At 45.6% G+C, this 22,349-nt stretch overlaps 1 protein-coding gene across 3 annotated transcripts in view; it reads left to right on the forward strand.

Moving 5' to 3' along the window:
- The window catches only part of LOC120928006 (interferon-induced GTP-binding protein Mx2-like), a 104,452-nt gene that overhangs the window by 45,239 nt on the left and 36,864 nt on the right, over window positions 1-22,349 (forward strand). For all 3 annotated transcript variants that reach the window (XM_040339063.1, XM_040339064.1, XM_040339062.1), the window contains exons 4-8: window positions 4,963-5,209; window positions 7,080-7,217; window positions 10,169-10,323; window positions 14,117-14,255; window positions 20,700-20,898. In XM_040339063.1, coding sequence (XP_040194997.1) covers window positions 4,963-5,209; window positions 7,080-7,217; window positions 10,169-10,323; window positions 14,117-14,255; window positions 20,700-20,898 — 878 coding nt within the window. The remainder of the gene's footprint in view (window positions 1-4,962; window positions 5,210-7,079; window positions 7,218-10,168; window positions 10,324-14,116; window positions 14,256-20,699; window positions 20,899-22,349) is intronic.

A 22,349-nucleotide genomic window follows, 5' to 3' on the forward strand; every position in this document is an offset into this window, starting at 1 on the left:
ATCAAATGCAGCCTGTCCCCCATCAAATGCAGCCTCTGTCCCCCATCAAATGCAGCCTCTGTCCCCCATCAAATGCAGCCTGTCCCCCATCAAATGCAGCCTCTGTCCCCCATAAAATGCAGCCTGTCCCCCATCAAATGCAGCCTGTCCCATCCACGGCCGCCGAAATTCTGAAAATGACAATGACACTGGGGAAATGAGATTTACATTACAGTTAATAAGCATAGGGAGGTGGGGGGGGGGGGGGTTTAGCCGGGTGCCGCCGAACGCCGAGAACTAGATCACACAGTGGGACTTAGCTTTTTGTGTGTTGTCCTCCTTGTGTCTTCTTCCTCCACTGGCAGCGGCCATGGATGAGTCCGCTCCTCATACTTCCTGTTTTCTCTCTCGGGCGCAATGAGAGAGAGAAAACAGGAAGTGACATCATGATCTAACAGATGTCAATCAAACTGCCCGGCCACAGTAATAGATACTACGAGCGCCAGGCAGAAGCTGTGGCGCATCGGAAAGCGCCACAAGGCGGGACAAAAGCCTGCAAATGAAGTGCCGCATCTGCAATCTCGTGATTGCATTGACGTGGCGCTTCCCATAATGCATGTGGCCGGCGCCACATAGTGCATTTACTGTAGCAAAAGGACATTTTTTTGCATTTTTTATTTCTTAAAGGGGCAGTATTAAAAAAATAAAATATTTTAAATTTTTTTGTGACTACAGGAGGGGGGGGCGGCGCCCGGGCGCCCCCTATGGACGGGCTGCCACTGGCCGCACACCAAAACTCACGGACCGGGCAAGGAGGGCATTAATCAGAGAGGCAGCACAGAGACCTAAGGTAACCCTGGAGGAGCTGCAGAGTTCCACAGCAGAGACTGGAGTGTACATAGGACGACAATAAGCCGTACGCTCCATAGAGTTGGGCTTTATGGCAGAGTGGCCAGAGGAAAGCCATTACTTTCAGCAAAAAAACAAAATGGCATATTTTGAGTTTGCAAAAAGGCATGTGGGAGATTCCCAAAATGTATGGAGGAAGGTGCTCTGGTCTGATGAGACTAAAATTGAACTTTTTGGCCATCAAAGAAAACGCTATGTGTCTGACGCAAACCCAACACATCATATCACCCAAAGAACACCATCCCCACTGTGAAACATGGTGGTGGCAGCATCATGCTGTGGGGATGTTTTTCAGCAGTTGGGACTGGGAAACTGGTCAGAGTTGAGGGAAAGATGGATGGTGATAAATACAGGGATATTCTTGAGCAAAACCTGTACCACTCTGTGTGTGTGATTTGAGGCTAGGATGGAGGTTCACCTTCCAGCAGGACAATGACCCCAAAAAAAACTGCTAAAGCAACACTTGAGTGGTTTAAAGTGGATGTAAAGCCACTCTCATCCTTTCTAAACTCCTGCCATAGTGCTGATCTATAAGGATATAGATGCCTCCTGCATGTATCCATACCTGTCACATGTCTCCTCTCTGTCTGTTATAAGAACTGAAAAACTGCAGATTCTGTGGGTGGGTCTGTTGTCTGAAGCTTGGTGGGTGGAGTCGTGATGTCAGTAGACTCCCCGCCCACCTCTACACTCCCCTTGTCAACATGCATTTTCTCGTGTGTATTTCCTACACTGAACTTCTGCTTTGATCACTAACATCAAAACACAGAAAAGTAACCACATGACATCAGAAAAGGAGTGGGGGTGGGAACTAAAAAATAATGCCTGTCTCCAGGCTAGTGCATGAGATATGTAAATAACCTGTCACTCACAGCAAGGGGGCGGAACGGACAAAAGTTTTCTTCTGTTTCACCCTGAGAGTGATAGGGACTAACGCTACTGGGATCTAGAGCCTCCAACCACGGCACTTGTCAACAGGCCCCCTCTGTACATATTTAGCCCGGGATTCTCCCGAGCACTGTCACGAGGACTGTCCGTATTGGACTCAGTGGAACCACTGACCTGCTGCACTTTGCCTTCAAAACGCCCCATTTTTGGGACATCCTGTGTTTGAGGCTAGTCGGAGCCACCCTTCCCTCTTTCTCCACCCGCAAGACCCCAAAACTGAATTTTGGGTACATCGAGAACCCACGACACAAGGGTTCACTCTTCAATCCTTTGCTTGTTACAAACGAGAAGAGAGCTCACAATCACACACTCCTGTGGCCCCTGATGAAGGTCTCTTGTCTTATCAACAGACCAGAAACGCGTCGGGAAAATCTCCATCGCTCCCTACAGAGTGTTTTTTTAATCAATTTGTTTGTTTTTTTGTCACTGGGTCTATTTTGTTTTTTGGTTTCTACACGGGACACACCATGTCCCAGGTGTCATTTATTTGTATGTTTTTTCCATTGTTTGTTTCAGAAGATTCATGTAATCTAATGTCCAGACTATCTCTGTGAACTAATGTCAACCCATCTTGGTTTAACCCATTTAATAAAACTTATTTATCTTGTACTGGAGTCTGACCTTTAAAGTCCCACCTGGGGGTAATTCGCTTTTCTTTTCTTCTGTTTGTCCGTTTATCTCACTGAAAAAAGAAAAGAGGATTGCTCAGAGCTGGATTAACTCTTTGTGGCAAGACTGGGCACAGATGATAGGAAATCTTATACTCTACACAGAAAGAAAAAAAATTCGGGTTTACATCCACTTTAAGGGGAAACATGTAAATGTGTTGGAATGGCCTAGTCCATGGGTCTTCAAACTACGGCCCTCCAGTTGTTCAGGAACTACAATTCCCATCATGCCTAGTCATGTCTGTGAATGTCAGTGTGTTACAATGCCTCATGGGATGTGTAGTTCTACAACAGCTGGAGGGCCGTAGTTTGAGGATCCCTGGCCTAGTCAAAGCCCAGACCTCAAGCCAATAGAAAATCTGTGGTCAGACTTAAAGATTGCTGTTCACAAGCGCAAACCGTCCAACTTGAAGGAGCTGGAGCAGTTTTGTAAGGAGCAGGAATTGGCAAAAATCCCAGTGTTAAGATGTGGCAAGATTATAGAGAATTATCCAAAGAGACTTGGAGCTGTGATAGCCGCAAAAGGGGGCTCTACAAAGTATTGACTTTAGGGGGGGGGGGGTGAATAGCTTTGCACATTGACTTTTTCTGTTATTTTGTCCTATGTGTTGTTTGCTTCACAATAAAAAATAAAAAAACATCTTCAAAGTTGTGGGCGTGTTCTGTAAATTAACCACTTGCTTACTGGGCACATATACCCCCCTCCTGCCCAGGTGAAATTTCAGCTTCCGGCACTGCGTCGCTTTAACTGACAATTGCGCGGTCGTGCAACGTGGCTCCCAAACAAAATTGACGTCCCTTTTTCCCCACAAGTAGAGCTTTATTTTGGTGGTATTTGATCACCTCTGCGGTTTTTATTTTTTGCGATATAAACAAAAAAAGAGCGACAATTTTGAAAAAAAAAATAATATTTTTTACTTGTTGCTATAATAAATAGTCCAATTTTTTTTTTTTAAAAAAACATTTTTTTTTCTCAGTCTAGGCCGATACGTATTCTTCTACATATTTTTCGTAAAAAAAATCGCAATAAGCGACTGGTTTGCACAAAAGTTATAGCGCCTACAAAATAGGGGACAGAATTATTATTATTTTTATTATTTTTACTAGTAATGGCAGCGATCTGCAATTTTTTTATTGGGGCTGCGACATTATGGCGGACACATCGGACACTTTTTTGGCACCATTCACATTTATACTGCGATCAGTGCTATAAATATGCACTAATTACTGTATAAATGTGACTGGCAGGGAAGGGGTTAACACTAGGGGGTGAGGTCAGGCACGCGCATCGGCATATTAGTGATGCGGCGGGCACGCGCCCCCCAGTGGCCGTAGGCCGTATAGAGACGGCCTCCCGGAGATTGGCAAACACACTGCGGCCGTGTATAGTCGTACGGCTGGCAGGAAGTGGTTAAATGATGCAAATTCTCAAACAATCCATGTTAATTCCAGGTTGTGAGGCAACAAAACACGTAAAATGCCAAGGGGGGTGAATACTTTTGCAAGGCACTGTAAATACTTCAAAGGGGTCCTAAGCTATTCATACTCTATCCAAAAACAGATTGGCTTTGATAGTTCATTTTTAGAGATCTAAAGAGCTCATAAGAAACCAGAGATCACTTTTCTCTAATAGAAGTAGGGAACACTAACCTAGTGTAAGGTTGGCATGTTGGGGCAGATCCACAAAAGAATTACGCCGGCGTATCTATTGATACGCCGGCGTAATTTTAAATTTCCCGCGTCGTATCTTTGTTTTGTATCTACAAAACAAGATACGACTGCATCTCGGATCGATCAGACAGGCGTACATCTTAGTACGCCGTCGGATCGTAGATGCATTTTTCCGCCGGCCGCTAGGTGGCGTTTCCGTCGAATTCCGCGTTGAGTATGCAAATTAGCTAGTTATGGCGATCCACGAACGTATGTCCGGCCGGCGCATTTTTTTACGTCGTTTGCGTTCGGCTTTTTCCGGCGTATAGTTACCCCTGCTATTATGAGGCGTACTCAATGTTAAGTATGGCCGTCGTACCCGCGTCGAATTTTGAATTTTTTACGTCGTTTGCGTAAGTCGTTCGCGATTAGGGATTTGCGTAGAATGACGTCACCGTCGGAAGCATTGGCTTGTTCCGGTTTATTTTCGAGCATGCGCACTGGGATACCCCCACGGACGGCGCATGCGCCGTTAAAAAAAAAGTTGTTTACGTCGGGTCACGACGTATTTGCATAAAATACGCCCCCATCACATCCATTTGAATTGCCGCCAAAGATACACTACGCCGCCGTAACTTACGGCGCAAATTCTTTGAGGATTCGAAAAAATATATATAAGTTACGGCGGCGTAGTGTATCTTAGATACGCTACGCCCGGCGGATATATGCGCCGATCTACGTGGATCTGCCCCGTTATCTCCTATGTGGAGTTAAATCATCCAATTTATTATGTCTGTCTTCTCTCCAGCCCTCTACACAAGTCCTGCTTTGTCAAGATTATGAGGAGATTACCGTCAAGACAGAGCCAGAGAATGTTCTAAACCAACAATATGAGTACAAGATCCGGCCTTGCATTGATCTCATTGACTCCCTGCGGTCACTGGGGGTGGAGAAGGACTTGGGGTTGCCGGCCATTGCTGTGATCGGTGACCAGAGTTCGGGGAAAAGTTCCGTACTGGAGGCCCTTTCCGGTGTATGTCTACCCAGGGGAAGTGGTAAGAATTCTTCTAGTAATCCACATCCACATAGTGAAACTAGATCAGAATATAATGCTTGTTTTGTCAAAGTGGTGATCTAATAATGTGTAAAATGTACTGAACCTTAGACATGTGCAGAACGAAAAAATTCATTTTGTTTCAATTCGTTACTTACATAAAATCTTTTAGTTAAATCAGTTTTATTCATTTAATTCGTTTTCAGAAAATCGTTAATTAAAATCAAAAGTCCTTCAAATTCCATTGGAAATTTAATCTATTCTAAATTTAAAAATGTTGACATTCTAATTTTGGAAAATTGGTTATATTTTTCTATTCTATTATTTTATATTCTATTCTGTTTTTTTCCATTCTTTTTTTAATTTATTCTATTAAAATTTTGGGAAATGGTTATGTTTTTTTTTATTCTATTCTCTTCTATTGTTTTATTTATTTCAATTTATTCGGTTTGAAATGTACATTTCGGAAGGTTATATTCATTCTATTTTATTCAATTTTTTTTTCTATTGTATTCAAATGTATTCTATTTGAAATTCGAATTTCAGAAGCTGGTTATTCTTTCTATTTTATTCTATTCTGTTTTTGTTATTGTATTGTATTCCTTTATTTTCTATTCTATTTTACTTTGTTTTTTATTTTCTATATTCTATCTTGTTCTGTTTTACTCTATTACATAGTTACCGTATTTTCCGGCATATAAGGCCCCGTACACACGACCAAACATGTATGCTGAAACTGGTCCGCGGACCAGTTTCAGCATACATGTTCGGTCATGTGTAGGCGCCAGCGGGCCGAATTCCAGCAAACATTTGCCCGCCGGGCCTTTTCCCAGCGGGCAAATATTCCTGGACTTGTTTTAAAACCGTCCGCTGGAATCCTGCCCGCTCGGACATGTATGGTCGTCAGTACAGACCTACCGTACATGTCCGAGCGCCCGCCGTCCCTCGCATGCGTCGAATGACTTTGACGCATGCGTGGAAGTATTTAAAAGGCAGGCCCGCCCACGTTGCCGCGTCATCGTCGCGGCGACGGCGCGGACACGCCCCGCGTATTGTTTACGCGCGGACTTCTGTACGATGGTTAGTACAGCCATCGTACAGAAGTCCCCGGGCAGACATGTACGATGAAAACGGTCCGACGGACCGGTTTCATCGTACATGTTTGCCCGTGTGTACCCGGCCTTAGATGACTTTCTAACCCCTTCAAATCTTCTTAAAAGTCGGGGGTCGTCTTATACGCCGGTAACCTAACTTACCTTATCCCAGAATTGCGGCCGTACGATTTTTCAAAAGCCACGCCTCCGACGTCTTCTGTTCCGTGATAGGCGGAAACACTCAGCTTCCCAGGAGGCACTGTTTTCAGTGTCCGCCTATCACGGAGGGCCTCTCGTCCTGTGTTTAGTGTCCGCCTATCACGGAGGGCCTCTCGTCCTGTGTTTAGTGTCCGCCTATCACGGAGGCCCTCTCGTCCTCGGAGAGAAAACTTGCTCATTTTGAAGTTTGATGTCAAAAAGTCCGACCATGTTTGGGCCTTAAAAAGAGGGATGATGGAAGGGAAATGGCTCATTCACCTATGTGTATAAATTTCACCTTGAGCTATTAAGCACTGTAAACAGCAGGTCATTTTTTCAACAGAGCTTAGAACAGATAACTAAGCATGTGAAACAGAGGTAATGGCAATAGCTCCACCTGCTTGCTAAAAAAATATAAATTATAAGAAATATAAAATATTTGAAAAATATCATAAAATATTTGTAATTCTTGTCTAAAATATAACTTTTTAAATGAAATTACCCCTTTAATAAATCTAAAAATGTAATAAATTATTCTATGTGGTGATTTTATTTAATTTATTTTTTGCTTTTGTGAAGGTATTGTCACTCGTTGTCCCCTGGTACTCAGGTTAAAAAAGTCTTCAAAGGGCTCGAAGTGGACCGGTGAAATCAAGTACCGTGACCAAAAAGTAAAACTTAAAAACCCAGGCGAAGTGGAGCATGAGGTCAGAAAAGGTAAAGCAATCCTGTCATTCCAGAGAGGGCAGAGCAGAGAGTTTGCCTTGTATTCACAAGGGTTGTGGACGCTGAGCTAGCATGGTCGACAGTTGCCCCTCTTCCTCCACCACTTTTTGACCACGCTGTTTAGTAGAGGACGAGTAAATAATTAGATGTTACTGACAGCGCTTGTCTTGGGCACCAGGTGCTAGCCCAAGGACCAATGCCATCACTACTTATGCTTGGTGAGTGTCAGCGAGACTGTAAACACATAACCAGGACTTTCTCACAGACATGCTCATAGCAAAGGGGGTGGTAGCAGGAGACCTCTGCTTGAGTGCCACAAAAGGAAAGTCCACAAATCGGGCTTCCTACAGGGGTGGAGCTGACAGGCAATACTAGCAGCAATTAAGACATGAAATACTGAAGAATCATGCAACATTTATTTTAAAGCGGAGCTCCGCTGGAAAAAAAATATTAAAAGCCAGCAGCTACAAATAGTGCAGCTGCTGACTTTTAATATTAGGACACTTACCTGTCCTGGAGTCCAGCGCCGTCCGCAGCAGAAGATGAGCGATCGCTCGTCACTCACTCTGCTGCCCCCCCCCCTCCGCCATCCTCGGTGAGGGAACCAGGAAGTGAAGCGCTCCGGCTTCACTGCCCGGTTCCCTACGGCGCATGCGCGAGTCGCGCTACGCCTGCCGATTGGCTCCCACTGTGTACTGGGAGCCGAGTGTTCCCAGAACACAAACGGGGGGGGAGGTGACGTCATGCCCGCAGTCTGCCCAAGACTGTGTGGCCGGAAGTGGGTGCAAATACCTGTCTTTAGACAGGTATCTGCACCCCCCTCCCCCCTGAAAGGTGTCAAATGTGACACCGGAGGGGGGGAGGGTTCCGATCAGCGGGAGTTCCACTTTAGGGTGGAGCTCCGCTTTAAGAAACAAATATGAGCATTTAAATATGAATCAACTGACTTGCCATTAAGTTTTCATTGCTGATGAGGAACTAATGTCTGCATCATGGTGGGTGGGCTCTTGCCATAATCTTCGCAGCATACTTGCACATTTTACTACACTTACCCTCCTCCCTCCAGCAATGTGGTGTCAGCTATCCTCTTTTTGCTGCAATCCAGGTCTTCTGCCGCGTACACGCGATCGGAAATTCCGACAAGAAAACCGTGTTGTTTTTTTGTTTTTTTTCGATGGAATTTTGGCTCACACAAAATTCCGACCGTCAAGAACGCGGTGACGTACAAGACGTATGATGGGCCGAGATCAATGAAGTTCAATAGGCAGTTTGACTCTTCTGCTTGATTTTGAGCATGCGTGTTTTTTTTGTGCATCGGAATTGCATACAGACGATCGGAATTATCGACAAGAACTTTTCTTGTCGGAAAAATTGAGAACCAGCTCTCACATTTTTGTTGTCGGAAGTTCGGAAGTTTTGTTGTTCGAAGTTTTGTTGTCGGAAGTTCCAACAGAAAAAGTCCGATGGAGCCTACACTTGTTGTAAATTTCCGATCGTGTGTACGCGGCATTTCAGTTTCAATATTTTTGACCATCTTGAGCATGCACATGGGAGTGAATTCATCCTGGAACCCAAGGCATGCTGAAATTGTATAGTAAGCTGTATAGTAAGCTGAGCATTGTACTAATAATCCAAAGCAAATTGCTAGCAGGCAAGGGAGAAGATTTTAGGGCAGAAGAGACATACAGAGCGGAGACCAGCATTGCATGTCCCTACAACCACTGGTCCACACCGACCCAGGTAAGGGGCCCACATGCAATTGAGTCACCAAACATTGACGAGCCCTCTCTGTCCAAAAAAAGGGGGCTTGGAATACAGGTAAGAATACCCATGGAAGCACCGCGGCCAGGGCCACCATCAGGGGGGTACAGGCAGTACACCTGTAAGGGGCCCGGAGGTCCCCAGTGGCCCGGAGGCCCACAGGGCCCCAGATGGCCACCCCCCTTTTTTTTATTTATTTTTTATTAAACGGACATTTTTTTTTAGAGGTCCCCAGGGGCCCGAAGGCCCCCAGTGCTCCGGATGGCAACCCCACCTTTTTTTATTTATTTTTTATTAAAAAAATGTATATATTTTCTAATATATTTTTATTTTATTTTTTATTAAAGGTCCAATTTTTTTAAAACATTTTTTAGGGGTCCGGGGATCCCCAGGGGCCCGGAGATCCCCAGTGCCCCGGATGACAACCCTCCTTTTTTTTTATATTTTTTTTAATTTTTGCTATATATATTTTTATTTTATTTATATATATATATATATATATATAAATATTATTTTATTTCTTTTTATATATATATATATATATATTGTTATTATAAAAGAGCCCAGAGGTCCCGGATGGCAACCCCCCCCTTTTTTTTTTGTAATTTATTTTTATAAAAAGAAAAAATTATATTTTGTGTATATATATATATTTTATTAAAGGGCCCAGAGGTCCCCAGGGCTACCCCTTTTTTTTTTTTATATATATATATATTTTTCTTTACTCCTTCTTTTTTTTGTAAAGGGCCCCCCCCCCGCTTCTCAATTTGCGGCAGCCGCCCCCCCCCCGCTTCTCAATTTCAGGCGGCACCCCCCCCCCCCGGTTCTCTGCTCCAGGGGGCCCATGCCTGAAGCTGTGTAAGGGACCCCATAATTCCTGATGGCGGCCCTGACCGCGGCCTCAGAGATGTGATTGACAGCAGCGCTCAATCCATCCGCTCTAGCCAATCAGCCGCTAGGCCGAGCGGCGAAGAGGAATATCGGGACCGCCGCACGGGACTTTGGGCAGGTCAGGTAAGTAAAACGGGGGCTCGGGGGGGCCGGCAACACCAGATGTTTTTTCACCTTTAATACATAGATTGCATTAAGGTGAAAAACATTTTTCATTTACAACCCCTTTAATACAGGCGTCTCTCAAAGTAAAGTTTTGTGTTTGCCCATTCCTTCTTTTTCTCTCCTAGCTCAAGACTGCATGGCTGGTGCCGGATACGGGGTCAGTGAGGAACTTATAACCCTGGAAGTTATATCTCCGAATGTTCCAGACCTGACTTTGATCGATCTCCCGGGAATCACACGGGTTGCCCTAGCCAATCAAGAGGCGGATATTGGACAGAAGGTTTGCACACCTCCCAACATTTTGAGATAGGAATGAGGGACACATACTAACAAATATGGCCCAGATCCACAAAGAAATTACGCGTATCGATACGCCGCGTAATTTCTAAGATGCCCCGTCGTATCTTTGTTTTGTATCCACAAAACAAGATACGCCTGAATCTGGGCTAGATCCGACTGGCGTGCGTCTTAGTACGCCGTCCGATCTTAGGTGCATATTTACGCTGGCCGCTAGGTGGCGCTTCCGTCGATTTCCGCGTCGAGTATGCAAATTAGCTAGATACGCCAATCCACAAACGTACGTCCGCCCGGCGCTTTTTTTACGTCGTTTACGTAAGGCTTTTTTCGGCGTAACGTTACCCCTGCTCTATGAGGCGTACGCAATGTTAAGTATGGACGTCGGGCCAGCGTCTAATTTTCCGTCGTGAACGTCGTTTGCGTAAAACATTCGCGAATAGGGCTTTGCGTAGAATTATGTTCATGTTGAAAGCATTGGCTTGTTGCGGGTTAATTTCGAGCATGCGCACTGGGATACCCCCACGGACGGCTCATGCATATAAAAGTGCATTTTATATACAACTATAGAGATCAGACCAGAATGAGGGACAAATGAGGAGGAAAGATGGACAGAGGGACATTGTTCCACATCAGGGACAGTCCCTCGAAATCAGGGACAGTTGGGAGCTATGGGTTGTAGCTTTAAGGCTTCAGGCCCTCAGGTCAGTCACCTGAGGCCGCATGGCAGCCTATGCTGAGGAGAGGCAGCAGCCTCCTCCCCACCTGAACCTCTCTCCTTAGAGATGGGCTGGACTGGAACCCCGAACCCGAGCCCATGTGCTCCTCAGATATAAATACAGCCATCCAGTATTCCCTGGGGCACACCCCCTTCTAATTGGCCAGGGCTGTATCTACATCCAAATCTGCTGGATTTCCTCCCACTGTCCAATATACTTAATTTCTATTGGATCTGTGTGAAACATCAAGACAGCATGAGCAGCACCAGAACACACTGAGCAGACCTCACTAAACAATCACAGCTCTCTGTTAAGCAGAAAAGCAAAAAACAATATACAGTGGAACCTCGGATTGCGAGTAACGCGGTTAATGAGCGTTTCGCAATACGAGCACTGTATTTTTAAAAACCGTAACTCGGTTTGCGAGTGTTGTCTCGCAAAACAAGCATGATTCAGGCCAAAGCGGTGTGCAGTACCGCGTTTGGCCTGCGGTGGGGGGCGCCAGAGCAGAGCCGAACGTCGCCAATCGGCACCGTTCGGAAATGCAAATCTTGGGAACAAATAACTGGATTCAGGTATGTGGTCATAACTTTGAGGCGGCGTAGCGTATCGCATATACGCTATGCCGCCGTAGGTCAGAGAGGCAAGTGCTGTGTTCACAAAGCACTTGCCTCCTAAGTTACGGCGGCGTAGCGTAAATGGGCCGGCCTAAGCGCGCCTAATTCAAATGTGGAACAGGGGGGCGTGTTTTATGTTAGTAACTGGTGACCCGACGTGATTGACGTTTTTAAGGAACGGCGCATGCGCCGTCCGTGGACATATCCCAGTGTGCATTGCTCCAAAGTACGCCGCAAGGACGTATTGGTTTCGATGTAAACGTAAATTACGTCCAGCCTACATTCACGGACGACTTACGCAAACGACGTAAAATTTTCAAATTTAGACGCTGGAACGACGGCCATACTTAACATTGGCTACGCCACCTAGGGGGCAGGTTTATCTTTACGCGGCGTATCTCTTACGGAAACGGCGTATCTTTACTGCGACGGGCAAGCGTATGTTCGTGAATCGGCGTATCTAGTCATTTACATATTCTACGCCGAAATCAACGGAAGCGCCACCTAGTGGCCAGCTAAAAAAATACACCCTAAGATACGACAGTGCAGACCGTCGTATCTTAGCTAGGTTTAAGTGTATCTAAGTTTGAGCATACACTTAAACTTACGACGGGCTTAGATTCCGAGTTACGTCGGCGTATCTGGTGATACGCCGACGTAATTCTTTGTGAATCCGGCCCTGTATTTTTAAAAGCGAGTGTTTCGCAAAAGCAAGCATGATTCAGGCCAAAGCGGTGTGCAGTACCGTGTTTGGCCTGAGGTTGGGGACGCCAGAGCAGAGCCGAACGTCGCTAATCGGCACCGTTCGGAAATGCAAATCTTGGGAACAAAGTCTTTCCGAGGTTTGCAGAGGTGTCTTTGGGCCTTTTCGGCTGTTTCCGAGGCTCTCCGGCGCCCCCCCGTCTCTGGCCGCATGCTGTATTGCATGCCATTGAACTCAATGCGGAACTAATTATTTCCGTTTACTTTGACTTCTATGGATTACGAGAATTCTCCTGAAACGGATGATGCTCTTAATCCGAGGTTCCACTGTACTTATTTTGGCCTAGTGACTTAGATAGCATGGAACGGAAGCTGTAAAATACAAAAAAACACTCAAATAAGCAGCATTTTCAGAAGAAAGTTAGCATGGGCAGTCCTTGTATATCTACCAGGGCCGCCATCAGGAAAAATTATGGGGCCCCTTTACACAGCTTCAGGCATGGGCCCCCTGGAGCAGAGAACCGGTGGGGGGTAGGGGTGCCGCCGTCTCAAATTAAGAAGCGCAGGGGAGGGGCGTGCCACAAATTCAGGTCGGGGGGCTTTGGGTACTGACGAACAGAAAAAAAAGAGGGGGTTGCCCTGGGGACCTCTGGGCCCCTTACCAAATATATATATATATATATATAATATAAAAATTATAATAAAAAAAAAAGAGGGGGGGTTATCATCTGGGCCCTTAAATAAAAAAAATATATAAAATAAAAATTATAACAAAAAAATGTAAAAAAAGGGGGGTTGCCATCCAGGGCCCTGAGGACCTTTGGGCCCCTGTGGACCTCTGGGCCCTTTAATATAAACAAACAAATATTTAAAACATGTAAAAAAAAAAAATAAAAAAAAGGGGGGTTGCCATCCGGGGCCCTGGGGACCTCTGGGCCCTTTAATAAAAATAAACAAAAAAATTAATATATAAAAAAATTAAAATTATAAAAAAAAAGAAGGGGGGGAGGGGGTTGCCATCCGGGGCCCCTGGGGACCTCTGGGCCCTTTAATAAAAATAAACAAAAAAATATATAAAAAAAAAAAATAAAAAAAAGGGGGGTTGCCATCCGGGGCCCTGGGGACCTCTGGGCCCTTTAATAAAAATAAACAAAAAAATTAATATATAAAAAAATTAAAATTATAAAAAAAAAGAAGGGGGGGAGGGGGTTGCCATCCGGGGCCCTGAGGACCTTTGGGCCCTTTAATATAAACAAACAAATATTTAAAAAATGTAAAAAAAAAATATATATAAAAAAGGGGGGTTGCCATCCGGGGCCCTCTGGGCCCTTTAAAAATAAACAAAAAATAAATATATAAATAAATTCAAATTATAAAAAAAAAGGGGGGGGTTGCCATCCGGGGCCCTGAGGACCTTTGGGCCCTTTAATATAAACAAACAAATATTTAAAAAATGTAAAAAAAATATATTTAAAAAAGGGGGGTTGCCATCCGGGGCCCTGGGGACCTCCGGGTCCCCGGGGACCTTTGGGCCCTTTAATAAAAATAAACAAAAAAATTAATATATAAAAAAAAATTAATTATAAAAAAAAAAGGGGGGGGGGGTTGCCATCCGGGGCCCTGGGGACCTCCGGGTCTCTTACAGGTGTACTGTATGTACCCCACTGATGGCGGCCCATTTACATTTGGTCACCTTTTCATTACAGCAAACTGCTAACTGGAAAATTTCATGTTTTTCTAGATTAAAAGGATGATCAGCAAGTACATTATGAAGCAGGAGACCATCAATTTGGTCGTGGTTCCCAGTAATGTGGATATTGCAACAACAGAGGCTCTGGAAATGGCCAAAATTGTGGACCCCAGCGGACAGAGGACATTAGGTACAAAATAACTGTTATTGAAAATCAATTTGCTTTGATACATTACCAACAGATACGAAGATTAACCGCTTCCATACCGGGCATTTTCACCCCCTTCCTGCCCAGACCAATATTTAGTTTTCAGCGCTGTCGCATTTTGAATGACAATTGTGCGGTCATGCAACACTGTACCCAAATATAAACTTTATGTTTTTTTTCCCCACAAATAGAGCTTTCTTTTGGTGGTATTTGATCATCTCTGTGGTTTTTATTTTTTTGCGCTATAAACAAAAATAGAGCGCCAAATGTGTGTTCCTCTTTACTGGGAACACACATCGGTCTCCTCTCCTCTGACAGGACATGGATCGGTGTGTGTTTACACACACCGATCCATGGTCCTGCAAAAAGCACAAAATAATTAGAGGTGGAGGAAAGAAAAGGAAAAAAGGTAGGAAGGTACAGATGTCGCTCACCGGGGGGGACAGCGGAGGGGGGGGGGGATATTGTTTTTTTTTTTTTTTTCTCTCTCTCCTTCCTCTCTTCCGGTCCATGGTTCTACATGGACGGAGGAGGAGAGGAGGTGGAGATAAAGAGGGGGTCTTGAGGAGGGGAAGGGGGGCGGGAATGAGGGGGGGAAAAAATGGGGAAGGAAGGGTGACGGAGATAAAGAGGGAATTACCGTATTTATCGGCGTATAACGCACACTTTTTTCCCCTGAAAATATGGGGAAAATCACGGGTGCGCGTTATACGCCGATACTGTACCTCGGCTCGGAGGAGAAGGAGGGGGACGAGTGCCGCCGGAATTCACGCGCCATATCTCCTGTTTACTCGGCACACGTCACACACACATTCCCGCTTCCGCCACCGGCATTGGACCAGTGTTCTATTAATCACAGACGCTGGTCCAATGCCGATGGCGGAGGCGGGACTGTGTGTGTGACTGCTGCCGAATGAACAGGAAATGACGGCTCGGATGATGGCTCGGCTCGGTGATTCCCACGAGAGAAGGTGAGGCTGCATTTGGGCACAGGCTGCATTTGGACACAGGCTGCATTTGGGCACAGGCTGCATTTGGGCACAGGCTGCATTTGGACACAGGCTGCATTTGGGCACAGGCTGCATTTGGGCACAGGCTGCATTTGGACACAGGCTGCATTTGGGCACAGGCTGCATTTGGGCACAGGCTGCATTTGGGCACAGGCTGCATTTGGGCACAGGCTGCATTTGGGCACAGGCTGCATTTGGACACAGGCTGCATTTGGGCACAGGCTGCATTTGGGCACAGGCTGCATTTGGGCACAGGCTGCATTCCCTCTGAAATTGGGGTGCGCGTTATACGCCGGCGCGCGTTATACGCCGATAAATCCGGTAGTTTAATCAAGAAATATACATAGGGAAAATATGGATAATTAGGGAGGAGATGAAATAACTGGGGAAGAATAGGAATAGTATTTTGGTTATGACATCTCTCCTAGGGGGAATGGATTTAAAAAAACTGTTTGTGATATAGTATATTATAATTTCCCTCGGTGGTAAACTGTAATTAGTAAAAATAGTTGAAGAGAGAGATGTAATGTAATATCCATGTGTTGTTTTCATGGATTTTGCTTGTTCCTTTTCTTATGTTTCCTGTATTGCTTTCTTGCCTTTAAAAAAAAAAAAAAATATAGAAGAAAAAAAAAAAAGCACAAAATATTGTTTTTTTTCATTTATAGCGCAACAAATAAAAACCGCAGAGGTGATCAAATACCACCAAAAGAAAGCTCAATTTGTGGGAAAAAATGGGCGTCAATTTTGTTTGGGAGCGACGTCGCACTTTCAAAGTGCGACAGCGCTGAAAACTAAAAATTGGTCCGGGCAGGAAGGGGGTGAAAATGCCCTGTATGGAAGGGGTTAAGGTTAAGAATAAGGATGGGCAGGATGCACTGGACTGCATCAAAAACACACCAAAAATGGACTAGAATGCATCAAAAAATGCGTCAAACGCGCATACAGAAAAGCACCTGGAACTCATCCGGACTGCTTTTCTATGGTGTGAACTGACCCTTCCCTTAGGCTTTTCCTTATAACTGAAGGAAGTTGTATAGAGTGGAGAGGGATTGGAACATCAGTTGTTTTTTTTGTTTTTTTTTATGCTTTCCCCCCTCTCTTTTTGACCCTGTGACAATTATAATCAAGAATGAAAGTGTAAGACCTCGTACACACGACGGGACATGTCCGATGAAAACGGTCCGCGGACCGGTTTAATCGGACATGTCCGCTGCCTGATTTCGGTCTGATGGCTGTACACACCATCAGACCAAATTTCCCGCGGACAGCGAACGCGGTGACGTGGCCGCGCCGATGACGCGGCGACGTGCGCGACCCTGGAAGGTCAATGCTTCCACGCATGCGTCGAATCACTTCGACGCATGCGAGGGCTTTCGGCCGAGCGGACATGTCCGGTGAGTCGTACAGACGACCGAACATGTCCGACGCACAGGCTTCCAGCGGACATGTTTCTTAGCATGCTAAGAAACATTTGTCCGCTGGAAACCTGTCCGATCCGCCGGACAATTGTCCGGTCGGCCGTACAGACGACCGAACATGTCTGCGGAAACTGGTCCGACGGACCAGTTTCAGCAGACATGTTCGGTCGTGTGTACGAGGCCTAAGAAAATTCACAATTTTGAGTGGTCTTCAGAGCAGGAGGGAAATCTTCCAATGAGAACATTAGTTCTAGTGACTACCAGGGAAATTCCTCCCTTTAGGCCAGGTTCACACTATTGAGAATCGGAAGTGAGTTTCCCGCATCCAATTTGCATAGCAGGAGATTGTGAGCGACTCTCTATGGAGCCGGTTCACACATCTCCAAAGCGGCTCCGGAGGGAATTGCACAGGAGTCCTGTGCGTCTTTTTGGTCCATTTCGGGTCTGAATTCAGCCAAAGATTCGGGCTGAGATCAGACCTGAACCGGTGAATGGAGACGCCCCGGACCCCCTGCTGTGAGCTGCTCCGTGCTCTCGTGTGAACCCAGCCTCAGAGGGTTTACTTTCCACTCCTTGTGGAGGCAATGGAAGGGATGGATGGGAAATCTCCCCAACGCGACACAGATGGCCAAGAAGAGTTATGACCCCCTCTTTACTCAGGCCAATTTTCAGCGCTGTCACACTTTGAATGACAATTGCGCCGGTCATGCAACACTGTACCCAAATGGAATTTATATAATTTTTTTCACACACACACAGAGCTTTCTTTTGGTGGAATTTATTCACCACTGGGTTTTTTTTTTACCACTTCAGCCCCGGACCATAATGCTGCTCAATGACCGGACCACTTTTTGCGATTCGGCACAGCGTTGATTTAACTGACAATTGCGCGGTCGTGCGACGTGGCTCCCAAACAAAATTGGCGTCCTTTTTTTCCCACAAATAGAGCTTTCTTTTGGTGGTATTTGATCACTTCTGCGGTTTTTAGTTTTTGCACAATAAACAAAAATAGAGCGACAATTTTGAAAATAATTAATATTTTTTACTTTTTGCTGTAATAAATATCCCCCAAAAATATATAAAAAAAACTATTTTTTTCCTCAGTTTAGGCCGATACGTATTCTTCTACCTATTTTTCGTTAAAAAAAATTGCAATAAGTGTTTATTGATTGGTTTATGCAAAAGTTATAGCGTTTACTAAATAGGGGGTAGTTTTATGGCATTTTTATTAATATTTTTTTTTTACTAGTAATGGCGGCGATCAGCGATTTTTTTTGGTACTGCGACATTATGGCGGACACTAAGGACACTTTTGACACATTTTTGGGACCATTGGCATTTTTAATAGCGATCAGTGCTATAAAAATGCATTGATTACTATAAAAATGCCACTGGCAGTGAAGGGGTTAACACTAGGGGACGAGGAAGGGGTTAATTATGTTCCCTGGGTGTGTTCTAACTTAAGGGGGGGTGGAACTGGTTTGGGGAAATGACAAATCGCTGTTCATACATTGTATGAACAGACGGTCAGGCATTTCTCCCCCTGACAGGACCGGGAGCTGTGTGTTTGGTTCTCGCTCTGTAACGAGCGATCGCGGGTGCCCGGTGGCGATCGTGCCCGCCGGCCACGCGCGCCGGGATCAGGGACGAGCGGGGGGCGTGCGCCTCTATTGGCTGAAAGGCGAGATGACGTATAGCTACGTGATCTCACCCAGCCGTGCCGACCTGCTGCTGTATAACTGTGGCGGCTGGTCGGCAAGTAGTTAAAAAAAGACCGAAAATGTTTAAAAAAAAATTGTAGTTTCTGTCAGTAAATTTAGTAAATAAATATTTTTTCATTCACTGATGTGTGCTGATGAGGCGGCACTGATGGGCACTGATGAGACAGCACTGAAGGACACTGATTAGGTGGCACTGACGAGGAAGCACTAATATGCCTCACTGATGGGCACTGATAGGTGGCACTGATGGGTGGCAATTATGGGCACTGATTGGCAGCACTAATGGGCAGCACTGATGGGTACTGATAGGTGGCACTAATGGGCAGCACTGATTGGTGTCACTGATGGGGCTGCACTAATAATCAGGTCACTAATGATCAGTGCCCTGATTATCTGTACAGGTTTCCCCTTGGAGGAGATACCACTGATTGGCTCTCCTCTCCTCACACTCTGTCAGTGTGAGGCAAGGAAAGCCAATAAATGGCACCTTCACATTTACATGTAATCGGCTGTGATTGGACACAGCCGATCACGTGGGTAAAGAGCCGCGGCATCGTAAAAGCGGTGACACAGGGGAGATCCCGCCCACCATTATTTTACTATACGGCAGGCGGGATCTAGTTAACGTGGTTGTAAACCCTAAGGCCCCATACACACGGGAGGATTTATCCGCGGATACGATCCAGCGGACCGTTTCTGCGGATAAATCCTCTCGAGGATTTCCGCGGATTTCTATGCGATGGAATGTACTCACCATCGCATTGAAATCCGCGCTGAAATCCTCTGGCGATGACGTGTCGCGCCGTCGCCGCGATTATGACGCGGCGACGTGCGCTACGCTGTCATATAAGGAATTCCACGCATGCGTCGAATCATTACGACGCATGCGGGGGATCCCTTCGGACGGATGGATCCGGTGAGTCTATACAGACCAGCGGATCCATCCGTTGGGATGGACTCCAGCAGATAGATTTGTTTAGCATGTCAGCAAATATTCGATCTGCTGGAAATCCATCCCAGGGGATAAATATCCGCGGAAACAGATCCGCTGGAATGTACACACCATAGGATCTATCCGCTAAAACCCATTTGCTGGGATTTTTCAGCGGATGGATTCTATCGTGTGTATGGGGCCTTAGGCCTCGTACACACCACCGTACACATGCTAAGAAATGTATCCGCTTGAATCGGATCCGGTGGTGTGTCCCCTCCCTCGCATGCGTCGTAATGATTCGACGCATGCGTGGAAGTACTTACCTTCCAGCGTCGCGCACGTCACCGCGTCATCATCGCGGATGAATTCCGCACGGATTTTGATCCGATGGTGAGTACAAGCCATCGGATCCAAATCCGGAGGAGGAATCTCCGCTGGAAACGGTCGGGCGGACCGTTTCCAGCGGAGATCCCCTCGTGTGTACGGGGCCTTAGATATACCCAGTGAAGTGACTGGTCTGAAACAAATCCTCCTATGTACGGTGTACATGTTTATCTGCATTCTTCTCTTCACTACAGCCGGGCAAAGTCCAGAATTTATAAATCTTGTCTGAGATGTCAAAAAAAGGGGGCAGAGAGCTGAAATTACACTCTGCAGAGCTCAGTGAGGAGAGCTCTGAGAGCTGATTGGAGAGAAAAGACACACCCCCTCCACACAGCTTACATGAACAGAGCTAAAACTGTCAATCAGCTGGAGCTTCCTCCCCTGTCACCATTATCCTCTTGGTGGCAGGAAATCAGAAGTGACTCATGCGAATAGCAAAGGAAGGAGGCAGCAGACAGAAATGACTCTTCATGCTCTGGCTTGAGACAAGTACACACTATAGAGGGATATGCTTTGTTCAAATTTCACGTCTGAGGCCCCGTACACACGGCCGAGAAACTCGACGAGCAAAACACATTGTTTTGGTTGTCGAGTTCCTTGTGAAGCCGCCGAGGATCTCGCCGAGCCAAGTTTCCCCATTGACTAACGAGGAAATAGAGAACATGTTCTCTATTCGGCCCGACGAGATCCTCGTCGGTTTCCTCGGCCAAAAGTGTACACACCACCGGGTTTCTCGGCAGAATACGGCTCCCATCGAGTTTCTGGCTGAATTCTGCCGAGAAACTCGGTTGTGTGTACGAGGCCTGAGGTTTACCACCACTTTAGCTATCAGAAGCCATCCCAATAAATATTTTTCCAGGAAGTAACTGCTTGGCGGCCATTGGGTACTTTTAGACAGGGAAGGAAAACTTTATGGCTTTGATAATGCTGAACATTTCCTGTAACTTCTCTCCCAGGGATCTTGACCAAGCCCGACCTGGTTGACAACGGAGCAGAAGAAGACATTGTTAACATTGTGAGAAACCTGGTCTACCAACTCCGGAAGGGCTATATGATTGTCAAATGTCGCGGACAGAAAGAGATCCTGAATAACGTTTGCCTAGAAGATGCCATAAGGAACGAGAGAGCTTTCTTTGAAAACCATGAACATTTTAGGTAGAGTGACAATCATTTTGGTCTTCTTAGTAACAGACGATGTTTGATTATTTGCCCTTCTGTATTATTTTTTTTTTATATATATATATATTTTATTTGTTTTCAAAGAAATGAGCAGATACACGTTAAGGGCATTCACAATAGTCACATCTTGTTATACCATCAACCTATACATCAGTCACTTAAATTAACAATCAAGCGAAAAAGAAAAGAAAAACCGGAGGGGAGACCCCCCCGATATAGGCTCCTGTTTGGGCTTACCCCTCTCGGTGGTCTCTACCCTTCTGGTTGTCTTCCGGGTTCCTTACATTAGCTACCCCTCAACATGTATCGACTACAAACTATCTTATTCCTCCTAATTCCCCCTACCCCCCAAAAAAAAGGGAACCCCCCCCCCAAAGTCCCCTCCTTCACCTCTCCTTCCCCCAGGCCCATTCACGGACGACTTACGCAAACAACGTAACTATTTCAAATTTCGACGCGGAAACGACGGCCATACTTAACATTGTTACGCCGCACTTATGCCTCATATAGCAGGGGCAACTATACGCCGGGAAAAGCCTAACGTAAACGTCGTAACTTTACTGCGTCGGTCGGGCGTACGTTCGTGAATTCGCGTATCTAGCTAATTTGCATACTCAACGCGGAATTCGACGGAAGCGCCACCTAGCGGTCAGAAAAAATATGCAGTTAGGATCTGACGGTGTAAGAGACTCACGCCTGTCGGATCTAATGGATATCTATGCGTAACTGATTCTTGGAATCAGGCGCATAGATACGACGGCTCGTATTAGGACTTACGACGGCGTACATGACGCTGCGCCGTCGTAAGTCCTTTCTGAATCTGGGCCAGTGTGTGTGTGTGTGTGTGTGTATATATATATATATATATATATATATATTTTTTATGCGCAATTTTTTATTTTTGAGGCGGGTGGGGAATCCTGGGTGAGTTCCCACACTTTTTTCCCAGGACTTGACCCCTGAGAATGTCCATATAAACTTGTGTTCAACAAATCCAATAGTCCAGGAAAAAGTGCTGACAGGATAGTGCCTCCACCAAACAATAACACTGCCGCTTACCCGATGGATGTGATCTCTAATTATAGGAGATCAATATGCGCATATGGTTGATAGCCCAGCCTGGGGTCTCTATTGGTAGCATAAATGTAGTTCAATATTGCATAGAAGATGTCTCAAACAACATAGCAATTCAGGATGCACCACATAAAAAAAAGGAAGGTACTGGCATAGTGTAAAACCCTTAAAATTTTTAATAAGTGTAGCGCCGGACTACTTTCAGAGCGGGTGCTATATTAAATTTAGGGGGAAAATTCAGAGAAATAGTTGACTCTGAATTCGTATGATTGTTTCAATTTGGGTCTCTGCTCTAACTTGGCTGTACTGTGGGTTAACCTTTTGTCCGGGGACTCAAGTCACCCTCCGGACGG

The sequence above is a fragment of the Rana temporaria genome, chromosome 2, assembly GCF_905171775.1.
Source record: "Rana temporaria chromosome 2, aRanTem1.1, whole genome shotgun sequence".
In the NCBI taxonomy this organism is placed as follows: Eukaryota; Metazoa; Chordata; class Amphibia; order Anura; family Ranidae; genus Rana; species Rana temporaria.